Here is a 12,045-nt window from a genome sequence, read left to right as displayed (position 1 = left end):
ATCTACCCCACTTTCAACTGGGAATAGATCAGAGTGCACTACAGAACTTTAGAGCAGGGTCCACATGATACTTAATTTGTGGAAAGTTAGTGCAGGGTAGATTTAGACCCTAGCTTGCCATGAACTAAGCATTTGTACAGGCAAGCCCTTAGATATCAATGTAGAGATGTGTATTTCAGATGTTCTTTTTTAAAGGCAAAGGAAGCCCTTGAATCTAATGTGAGGCCAAATTCTGACCTCAGTTAAATAGTTGTAAGTCTCGAGTAACTGCATTATATTAGTGAAAAGAAAAGGAGTACTTGTGGCATCTTAGAGACATCGGAATGCATCCGATGAAGTGAGCTGTAGCTCACAAAAGCTTATGCTCAAATAAATTGGTTAGTCTCTAAGACGCCACAAGTACTCCTTTTCTTTTTGCGAATACAGACTAACACGGCTGCTACTCTGAAACCTGTATTAGTTAAGTGATTTTAGCTTTTCTATGTTTTGCTTTGAAAGATGGTATATAATGTATTTTAGCATTGGGTGCTTGCCCAAAGTTTTACAGCTAATTTTTCTGTTCCTTTCATGCTCAACATCTTCAGTCACTTTCGGTCAAATTCAGTTTTCACTTATATTTATAGGTTTCAGAGTAACAGCCGTGTTAGTCTGTATTCGCAAAAAGAAAAGGAGTACTTGTGGCACCTTAGAGACTAACCAATTTATTTGAGTATAAGCTTTCGTGAGCTACAGCTCACTTCATCAGATGCATTCAGTGGAACTTATCCGATGAAGTGAGCTGTAGCTCACGAAAGCTTATGCTCAAATAAATTGGTTAGTCTCTAAGGTGCCACTAGTACTCCTTTTCTTTTCACTTATATTTATGTTAATCAGGACTAATTCTAATGAATTCAGTGTCATTCAATATAATTGACTGAATATATCCAATGAATTACAGAGTTACTCCTGACTTTGTTGCAACTGACAGTAAAGTCTGGATCAAAGTTATTGAAGATCTTCAGTTATAAAAGAGAAATATTACTTGTAAAAGTTTGGGCAAACTCCTACAACTGGTTGAAAATATTTTAGTCAAAAATATGTTTTGAGGGGTGGAAATTTTCTTGTAAAGAAAATTTTTGAAGAAGACTCAAAAGATCAGTTTTGTTATGTTTTGTTTAGGACAACCAATAACCAAGCCAAATTTTGGGTTTCAGTTGCTGTAAAACAAAAAAAAAAGTTTTGGTTGGGTTTTAGTTTTCCATCAAAAGCCTGACAAATTCCATTAAAAATTTCATATAAATGAAAAATCATCATTTTCTTTGAATTTTTTTGTTAAAATAAACTACATTTTTAACCAGCTCTACAAAAATTCCATTGCTAAAACAAGAGTCTCAGTCTCATTGAGGATCCAGTTCACAAAGCCCAATTCTGCTTTTATGTACAACACTGTAATCCAGAAGTGGTTATTAAAACAGATGTGTAACAGTGGTGTGAATTTTAGTGGGAGCAGGATCAGGCTTGTTAGGTATATTTCAGAGTAACAGCTGTGTTAGTCTGTATTCGCAAAAAGAAAAGGAGTACTTGTGGCACCTTAGAGACTAACCAATTTATTTGAGCATGAGCTTTCATGGTATCAGAACTTCCAGAGTGAAGAACAACAAAGCTAGTTTGGTGAGAATCACTTGTAAAACAGTTACAATATATTCCCTTTGAGTGAAAAAAGAGATCTTGGAGTCATTGTGGATAGTTCTTTGAAAACATCCACTCAGTGTCCTGTGGCAGGAAAAAAGCTAACAGAATGTTGGGAATTATTAAGAAAGGGATAGATAATATGACATTACCTCTATAAATATTGTCTCTATAAATTGCAATATTTATTGTCTCTATAAATCCATGGCACGCCCACATCTTGAATACTGTATGCAGATGTGGTCGCCACATCTCAAAGACGATAAATTGGAATTGGAAAAGATTCAGAAAAGGGCAAAAAAAATTATTAGGGTTACGGACAGCTTCCATATGAGGAGAGATTAATAAGATTGGGACTTTTCAGCTTGGAAAGGGGGGATATAGTAGAGGTCTATAAAATCATGACTGATGTGAAGAAAGTAAATAAGGTGTTATTTACTCCTCATAACACAAGAACTAGGGGTCACCAAATGAAATGAATGGGCAGCAGGTTTAAAACAAACAAAAGGAAGTATTTCTTCACACAATGCACAGTCAACTTGTGGAACTCTTTGCCAGAGGATATTGTGAAGGCCAAGACTATAACAGGGTTAAAAAAAGAACTAGATACATTCATGGATGATAGGTCCATCAATGGCTATTAGCCAGGATGGGCAGGGATGGTGTCCCCAGCCTCGGTTTGCCAGAAGCTGGGAAGGGGTGACAAGAATGGATCGCTTGATGATTCCCTGTTCTGTTCATTCCCTCTGGGGCACCTGGCATTGGCCGCAGTCAGAAAACAGGATACCTTTGGTTTGACCCAGTATGGCTGTTCTTATGTTATGTTCTTAAACAATTGTTGGTAAGGTAGCTATTTTATCAACAACGCAAAAATATTGATTTGTGGCTTTTAAGAAGACATAATATCACAAATAAGATTCTCACAATTCAGCAACTAGACACATGCATTTTGTTAGAAACAACGTTAAAACCCAGCCCTACTGGCATTATCATCATCTTGTCAGCTAGCAGTAGATTTATTAGAGTTGGTTGAAAAAATTTTTTTGAAACATTTTTTGATGGACAATGATTTGATTTGCCAAAAAATCTGTTTTCATGAAAAACATTTGGGTTTTCATAAATATTTAATGCAAAAATATGAATATTGAAGAAAAGTTTCAGTGAAAAGAAGCAATTTTAAGAAAAAATTTTTTCCTGACAAGCTCTGAAAAAAATGAATTAAAGAAATAAATAACTTACTTTTGCACCAGAGAAGCCTGGAAGACCATGCTGACCTTGATCTCCATTATCTCCTTTCCGCCCAGGATGTCCAGTTGGGCCTGGAAAACCTGGTGGACCAGGTGGACCAGCAGGACCCCGTCTGGCTTCCTCACTTTCAATACATTTACAGTCCCCTGTTTCACCTGCAGAAATGTGGGAGGGAGGAAAACATAGAAACTCATTGAAAACAAACATTTGGAAGAATTTCTTATGAGAAATCTTAGGTGAGATAACTTTAATACATTGGGGTTCATGGCCCTGTTGAAGTCGATGACAAAACTCCAATTTATGTTAGTGGGACCAGGATTGATCCCTAATGAAGACATAAGTATATAAAAAAAGAGCTTTATGGGGAAAAGAAATAGCCCTATGAGATATTTTTCTTATTGTGTTAGCACTAGGTCAAATTCTGCAGTCCTAGTTCAGATCATGCTCAGGCAAAATTCACCCTGACCACAGCGAGTGTTTTGGATGAATAGGGACCTCTGGATTTGGCCCACTATTTGTTCTGTTTCAGAGTAGCAGCCGTGTTAGTCTGTATTCGCAAAAAGAAAAGGAGTACTTGTGGCACCTTAGAGACTAACAAATTTATTTGAGCATAAGCTTTCATGAGCTACAGCTCACTTCATCGGATGCAAAAGTGATGCAAATCCGATGAAGTGAGCTGTAACTCACAAAAGCTTATGCTCAAATAAATTTGTTAGTCTCTAAGGTACCACAATTACTCCTTTTCTATTTGTACTGCCTTACCTTTAAATCCTTTTTGTCCTCGGAACCCAGGGAAACCTCGGCTGCCCGCCTCTCCTGGATCCCCTTGACGTCCCTTCAGTCCAAAAGGATAGCCTATGAGGTTAATGCATTTGAAATACAGCATTAATGTCTTGTATATTTACCCTTCCTGCTCTCCTTCCCATTCTTTATCCTGTTTTGAGCAGCACTGCATCCGACTCTTCTCTCTCCCTGTGTGTTCCTGTCATCTACCAGCAACCTGACTCCTTCCCATCAGCCTTTCTCTCTCATTTTTAATCCTGGCGCTCTGTCTTCACAATGTCCCACACTCCTCCTTGGTGACTTCAGCTTCAATGTTGGTGACTCATCCCACCCCTTAGCCTCCCATCTCCTCACCCTCACCTTTTCATTTGACCTGCAGCCCCAGTTCAACTCTCACACTCACCCAAAGTGCCATTTACTTGACATGGTCTTTTCAAAGCACTGCTCACTAACCTCTCTATTGCTGAACTGCCCCACTCTGACCATCACTGGTCTCTCTCGATACTGCCCATTTTCCTCCCACCTCACCGTGCATGGCCACCTGGTTCTTTTATGACTTCCAGACCATCGATGTCATTGACTTTTTCTCTGCTCTCAGTTCTCTCCTCCCTGCTCTGTCTTCCATTGATATGGTTTTTGATTCTCTCAATATTTTCACTCTTTCACTCTCTTTTTGCCACTCTCTCTGTGTCTGCCTTGTCCATCCCCAGTCTAGGCTCACCCCTAACACCCACTTCCTCTGCTCCTGCTCTTTTGCTGCAGTGTGTCTCTGGCAGAAATCCCGAGACCAGGCTGACTTCCTCCACTGTACATTTCTTCTTTCCTCCTTCAGTTCTGACATTTTCCTAGCAAAGCAGCTCTACTTCTCAAACCTGAGTCCTGCACCTGCAGTCTCAGCCATCTTTTCACCACCTTGGACTTCTTCCTCCACCCCCTCCCTTCTCCCGCCCTCATCTCCCTCTCTACTCTGGGTCTCACAGATTTCTTCAAAGAGCAAATTGACAAAATATGACATGACCTTCCCCTTCCCCTCTCCTCACCTTCCCTTCCTCTCCTACCCTCTCTCCTTCTCACAGATACAGAAGTTTCTCAGCTGCTCACCTCTAACTCCTCCAATTCCCCCACATCCCCTCTCCTTATTGCCCTTGCTTCCATTCTCCTCCCCTCCCTTCCCATTCACCTCTCACTCTCCTCTTCCCATACAATACAAGGGTGCTTTAGTCTCTCCCACCTTATCAAAATCCTTGACCCACTTGCCTCTTCAACTATCACCCTGTTCCCTTCTCCCTTTAGTCTCTAAGCTCATAGGACATAATTTTACAATTGCTGTCTGGAATTCCTCTCCTCCTATTCCATCCTAGACCCCTCCAGTTGGGCTTCTGCCTCTTGCACTGCACTGAAACTGCTCTCACCAAAGTCTCTAAAGACCTCTTCCTAGCCAGATGCTCTATCCTCATTGTCCTTGACCTGTCAGCTGCCTTTGACACCATCAACCATATTTTTCTTGAAATCTGCCCTTCCTCAGCTCTCATGACACAGTTCTCTCCTGGTTCACTTCCTACCTCTCTAACTTCTCTTCAGCATGTCCTTTTGAGACTACTCCTTATTCTCCCTCCACAGAGTTCCCTCCTTTGCCCAGGGACCAGAGATAGAGAGAGAAGAGGAGAGGGCCATCTCACGCACAAACACAAATTCAATCATCATCTTTATGCTGATGACTCTCATCTGCCTCTCCACTCCAGATTGATCTCTTCCTTTCCAAACTAAAAAGTATCGGCCTATGTGACGTTGCCTCTGGGATGTCCATCTGTCAGCTTAAACTCGACATGGCCTAAACACAGCCCTTGCTTGCATCCATTCGAAACATGATCATTTTGCTAGCTCATTGCTTTGCATCCTTTGAGTGGCTCCCCCTTCCCCATCACATCAAATGTAAAACTACATGTCTTCATTTTCTAGGCTCTTCACAGACTGTCCCTCCCACCCCCCCACCATCATCTCTTGTAGGTTATCTAGTTGTCAACTTTCACCTCTGCTCTGACAGCGTCACCAGTTGGCTTCATCACATACTTGTTTAATTTTGAAACTAGCACCTTTGTGCTTTCTAACATGTTAACCCTCACACTTGGGGTGAGCTCCCTGTAAGCAACAACAAAGCCACCTCATTATCCTTCTTAAAATTCTTTGCCATGATGCCTATAAAAAAACCTGACAATGGTTATGCAGCTGGTGTCCTGGGACCCCTGCCTATCATGTTGATCAGTGTTGTCTCACTGGTTCCTCATGCTGCCCTGTCTGTCTGTATCTACCAGTTTTCTCTCATCTTGTACTTAGATTGTAAGCTCTTTGGGCAGGGACAATCCTTTTGTTCTGTATTTGTACAGCACCTAGCGCAATGGGTTCTGAGGCTCAGAGGTGCTACCACAATTCCGTTAATAAATAACTGCAGTATTATTGACATGCAGTATTGGCTGTACCACATTTGACATAATATAGTATATCTAAAACATTTCTAAATACTTAAAACTTAGAATTCCACAGGGTATATTAATGACAGCCTATTTACAATGAGTATACTGCATGGGTTTACTTTGTAAATTCAGTCAATGCATAAGCCTATGTCCCCAGCTGTGCCAGAGTTTTGCTTGGTTCAGTGGAAAGGTGACTTTAAGATATCTGGTTCACAATCCTTTACATCCCCCTCCTCAATCTCTGGGATTTCCATGGTCTGTTTCAACCAATGGTATATCTTGGAGCAGCTTCAACACTGCTTCAAATTTCACTGGCTAGCTGAAAGAACATCACACTCTGGCCCTACCCTACTGCCTCAGCATTCCAGACCCTCCTCCTACGTTGCGGGTGGGGGGTGCTTTGATGAAGTAGTTATTCCATGTTAGGGGAACACTCAGCAGACTACTTAGGGCAGTTTTATGGTACCTACGTGAAAGGTCTACTGTATCACAAGCCAGGATCTAGTCCACAATCCTTTCATCAATGAAAGTTTAAAAAAATATTTAAAGCCATATTTTTGTGTTCACTCCTAGATCAGATTGCTGGATTATTTTCTTTTAGCCATGGAGAGATAACCATGCTAATACTGCTAGATGTTTTGGTATCTTTCAACAAGACTGATCATTAGATACCACTCATTAAGCAGAGACATAGTGGGATTGGACAGAATTGAGATCAGCTGTTTTAGACCATTCTTCTCAGGTAGCTCACAAAGAGTCAAAACAGGCACCTTTTCCCTGACGTCTTCCCATGGAGAAATCACAAATTCTTCATGGTCAGTGTATACATAAGATCTCGAGAGGAGATGATGAGACACTACTGTCTTCAATATAGAACAGCAACATAGGTGCAGGAACTGGGGGTATTGGTGCACCCCCTGGCTTGAAGTAGTGATAACAATCCAAAGACACAGCTTCCCCGTCAGCACCCCCACTATAAAACTTGTTCCAGCTCCACTGACCAGCAATATATAAACGATATCCAGAACCCTGACTCAGCTCTCCCAGTACCTGAGTGAATAGTGCCTGGATGAACAGCTGCTAGCTAAAATGTAACCCAGGCAAGGAAGAAGTGACATTGATAGAAAAAAGGAAGTATCAGGAAGGTAGATGGAGCTAGCAGTTTGCTACTCATCAAAGGAATCAGCTCTGTGATTGTGGCTGAAAGTCCCAGGGCCCTCTATTGGATTCCTCACTGCTCAAAGACAGACAACTAAATAATGATCAGTGTCAGCATTTTAAAAAATCTTTGGCTGGCCAGAAGGCTGCACCCCTTCCTGTCCAATGCGTATCAAGACCAATGGCTCATGTTTGCCACCTTCATACCCAACTATGGACCCAACTATTTAAAATAGTTCAGGAACAAAAGGAACCCTAGCAATGAAGGATGCCTGTTGCTCAAAACTTGAACTATGCAAAATTTCTCTGCTGAAAAATCCAAACCATGAGAAAAAACACAAAACAAACCAACCAGACGTGTGTTCCAGGTTTTGTTATTAATGTTTGAAAATCAGGTGAACACAGCTTTCTCCCTGTGTTTCTTTGTCCTTTTGGCACCCTCCCTCCTGCCCACGTACATACGATCACTCCTCTACATTCTGCTCCCATCATTGAATGCCCATTCCTCTCCCAATCTGACCTATTAACTTGACATGCCAGAAGCCTTGTTAGAAAATGATCAAACAATGACATTTCTGATACCCTAAAATTAAACCTGCTCATTCTCCAAACACCTTACGGCTTGGCAGCATCTTTAGCCACTTACCTGGTGTTCCTGGAGGGCCAGGTGGGCCAGGTAATCCTGGAAGTCCAAGTTTACCATCACTACCAGGTGGACCTGGCTTTGTTGCTAGAAAACCTGGTTCTCCACTAAAACCTTTGGGACCCATTTCCCCACGTAAACCTCTTCTTTCAGAGCCATCTGAAATGGGAACACATCACCCAAGAAATTGAGAATGATCTCTTAAAGATGCTCTCAGATTAAGAGGATAGGCATGCTAGGTTATAGAGGGGAAGCAGGCATAACTACTTCCACCATGTGAGGAAACAATGCAGCTATTCTGTATATAGTGATAATATCACTTTTCATCTGAGCAATTCAAAGCACATTACCAAGGTGGATAGGTATCATTACTCCTGTTTGCAAGTGACTTTGCCCAGAGTCGCACCAGAAGTTAGTGGGAGAAACTGGAATGGAATCCAGGTCTCCTGATTACCAGTTCAGTTCCTTATCCACTACACCACACTGCCTCTTTCAGCACTCTGTGCTCCGTATGTGTCTTCATATGTACTCCTGCCCGCCTCCCCAGAATAATTCTGACTAAAATTGGAGCACAGCGGATTGTTGTGAGTCAATATTTAGATCATGAAATGTCAGAATATTACCAGGAAAGCCATCTGATGAGCCAGGAAGACCAGGAAGGCCAGGATCTCCTTGGTCCCCCAGGTCTCCTGCAGGTCCAGGAACACCTGGCAATCCTGGATCACCTCTTACACCTGAAATACATCCCCATCCCCAGGAATACAGGTTAGTCTGCTGATCTTTGCGACACACACAAGCAGCACTGCATGTTCTCGATTGCTCAGCCAACTGTAATTCTTGAAAGATAAATTAGACTATTCAGCTACTTCATTTGGTGACACATTCCAGAAAGTGTTCTATTAGAAGCCGCAGTATTCACAGCAGCACAAGATCCACACACAAATACCTGTAACTTGTCAGACAGAAATGTTTAAGAAGAAGTTAGGTTTGCAGAAGAAAATATTTAAAATTAGCATTATTAAAAGTTACATCATAATATCTGGATTGCCCTATTAAAGTTAACATTAGCAGAAAGTTATCATTTTAAAGAAAACACAAAGGTGAAGAAAAATAAATCTGCATTTACAGTTTCAACAGCTGCATACCTCTACTGTGTATCCCCAGCCACACTTAGCTCTGGGCGGGAAACACCTGCCAGCTGCCACCTGAAACATAGGCCTGCCAGTATGAATACATAAATCCCCAGATTGTGCTTCTCTGAGGATATAGTGGTTAGGGTTCAATCACGCCCATGTTGGGAGTGGTGTGGAGTTTCCTTGCACTAAAGGGGGCAGATTTACTTTCAGAGCTCCCAAGCGTGAAGTGGGAGTACACCTGTGACTATACCCATTCACAGGAGGTGCACTAGGTCACATGGAAGGTTCCCTCCTCTTTTGGTGGGTGCCTTACACTCTAGTGCAGTGCTACTCAAAGTGGTGGTCCGCGGACCGGTGCCGGTCTGTGAGCCATTGGCTGCCAGTCTGCACACACATTGGAAAAAAAAATTGCTGGTCCCCGACATCAGGACAACCAATAACCAAGCCAAATTTTGGGTTTCAGTTGTTGTAAAACAAAACAGCCTTCCTCATCCTTCCGGTCCGAGCCAGGAACTGACTTACTCAGGCCCTGCAGCTCCTTTTATCTGAGCCTGCTGAGCTCTGATCGACTGCTTCCAAGGAGCCTTTCTAGGCAGGTCTGGACGACCCACCTTTACTGTTTCTTTTCTGGGGCAGGATGTGGTAGGACCACAAGGCTTCCAGCAGGGGGCCTCAAAAGTGCCAGTACAGCCCACCACAGTGCAAAAACCAGTTGTGTGCCTGAATTTATAAATGGTTTACTCAGTGAGCTGCTATTCCAGGACAGAATAACTCCTTGTAATTTGGGAGTCTGGGGTAGTCCACTTACAACTTTTAGTGAGGTTATATAGTGTTTCATGTTAGCCATGTAAACGATAATGTATATGTATTTGGGAAGGTTTTTTTAAAGCAGTGTGGAGAAATGTTTATATGTGCAAAGCCTCCCCCGTGCAGAACCTCACATTTGTGTTCGCACCAGTTTTGCTGCCAGAACAATAAAGCAAGCAAGTAGAGAGCTGTGTTTCTATCAGCTCCCTATGTCTGTATCTATCTCCTTCTCTGCTGGGTCCAAATATAACAGTGAGAGACAGAGGTGATGCATAACCGTTAACAGTGGGGGGCACAATTTAAAGGTTCTGGGGGGCATGTGACCGCCCCACGGGTCACCTCTGAATTTAGAACAGAGGTTTTCAAACTGTGGGGCACACCCCTCTAGCGGAGCACAGCGGAAGGTTCGGGAGGGTGGGGAGTGGCTACAACAGGTGGCTTAGGAAGGGAGCCCTACCTCCATCCCCTGACTCCCCTAAGTGGACCACCCAGACTGTGAGGTGAGCCAAGGGGTGGAGATGGCGCTCCTTGCCCAAGTCCCACTGTGTGGTGCCAGCCTGGCCCCGCTGCTGCGGTAAGTCGGGGATGGAGGTGGCACTCCTTCCCTGAACCCTGCTGCTGAGATGAGTCAGGGGGTGGAGGTGGTGGTCCTTCCTCAAGCTCCACCGGGCGGCGCTCGCCTTAGCCACCTGGCATTGTTGCTTACCCCACCCTGGGAAATGTTTCTTCATGCCCTGCCTCCCCGCCCCCAGTTTGAAAACGTCTGTGTAGAAGCTGTTGCTAAACGGAAGGCAGAAATCAGGTAGAGCACATGACCCTGCATTTACACACACACACACACACACACACACACACGTCGCCTCTGGTGAGAAACATGTTCCTTTCAGACATTCCTATCTGCCTGGTTATATACAAATTAAGTATTGTATATATCACAGTGGATACCCATCTACAAACTAAGCCACCAACTAATCAAGATTAAGAATTTAACAAGAGGTCAAAAAATCTACAGGAAGGAATACACAGCAGGAGGATGTCCAGTTTATGAATAAAGATCAAAGGACTGTTTTATTATATCAGGGTTTTTTATGGCGCACCCTCGTATCTTTTTACCTACAAGTAAGGTGACAGAGGGCTTGTTTCATGAACCGATTATCACAGCTGTGCTTGGCTGTAATATGCTGGAAGGATTTTGGGTGAGCTTTTGCTCTTATGACATAATAATGTCCTATTTGTTAAGTTTGGGCTCTACTATGCATGTTATGGCTTTACTTTAGATGTAATCTTTTGTTTCCAATACTTCTGCTTGCTATCATATGAATCTCTATTCTTTGTTAAATAAACATATATTTGCTTTTCTAAGTGCTGTGAGTTACGCGGAGCTATGTTGTACAATGTAACTGGTAAACAGTGGGGTACTGTTCCTTAGGGAGCAGAAGATCTGCAGTTCTGTGAGTGGATCAGGGGCTGGGTACTCCAGTGAGTTGCATGGAGGACTTGGAGGTTGGAACGTGCCTATCGTTAACTTGCAGAGGGACAGCGGAGCCCACATGAGCTGTGAGGAAAGTGCTTGTGCTACGTGTGGCTGGTGGTGACCCCCTGGCTGGTACAGGCAAGGCTTCCTCATGTTAAGGGCAGGTAGTAGCGAGGTACCCCACAACCCTGGGATCCCTTGGGACGCATCACAGTAGATAAGCCCTTGATTAAGCTCATTTAGGAGCCCAGACTGCAGGAATCTTTCTGAACATTTAGTTTAAAGCTCTGGCTATGGAAAAAATAATCTGTTTCTTTTGGCTGGTCTTCAAGTACACCCATCAGTTGCATTTTAACAGTCTGGAATATTGATTTCACATCAGTCTGTGGCTCACCTCACCTGTCATGTTACCAGTGATTTTTTTTTTTGTTAAATTGTCCATTACTGCATGTAAATGTCACAAAATACTTACTGTAATGTTGGCATTTTCTTAGCTCTCAAGGCTTTGTCTTCACTAGGGGAAAAAAAGGAGTGCTAACATGAGTTAGCAGGTTGAGTTAAAGACTAGTCTAGCATCTTTAACCCAGCCTGCTTACTCATGCGAAAACTACCAGCTGTCCTGTCTTCACTTTGAGATAGCTAACTCGAGCTAAAAAC

At 42.8% G+C, this 12,045-nt stretch overlaps 1 protein-coding gene across 1 annotated transcript in view; it reads right to left on the bottom strand.

Moving 5' to 3' along the window:
• The window catches only part of COL4A2 (collagen type IV alpha 2 chain), a 249,358-nt gene that overhangs the window by 64,184 nt on the left and 173,129 nt on the right, over window positions 1–12,045 (bottom strand). Inside the window, exons 19-22 of the mRNA XM_073349678.1 lie at window positions 8,595–8,705; window positions 7,975–8,130; window positions 3,679–3,771; window positions 2,908–3,071 (exon numbers count right to left, since the gene is read on the bottom strand). Of these exons, the coding sequence (XP_073205779.1) occupies window positions 2,908–3,071; window positions 3,679–3,771; window positions 7,975–8,130; window positions 8,595–8,705 (524 nt within the window). The remainder of the gene's footprint in view (window positions 1–2,907; window positions 3,072–3,678; window positions 3,772–7,974; window positions 8,131–8,594; window positions 8,706–12,045) is intronic.

The sequence above is a fragment of the Lepidochelys kempii genome, chromosome 1, assembly GCF_965140265.1.
Source record: "Lepidochelys kempii isolate rLepKem1 chromosome 1, rLepKem1.hap2, whole genome shotgun sequence".
NCBI lineage: Eukaryota > Metazoa > Chordata > Testudines > Cheloniidae > Lepidochelys > Lepidochelys kempii.
The sequence above is the reverse complement of the archived record's forward strand: the minus strand, read 5'-3'. Positions and strand labels throughout refer to the sequence as shown.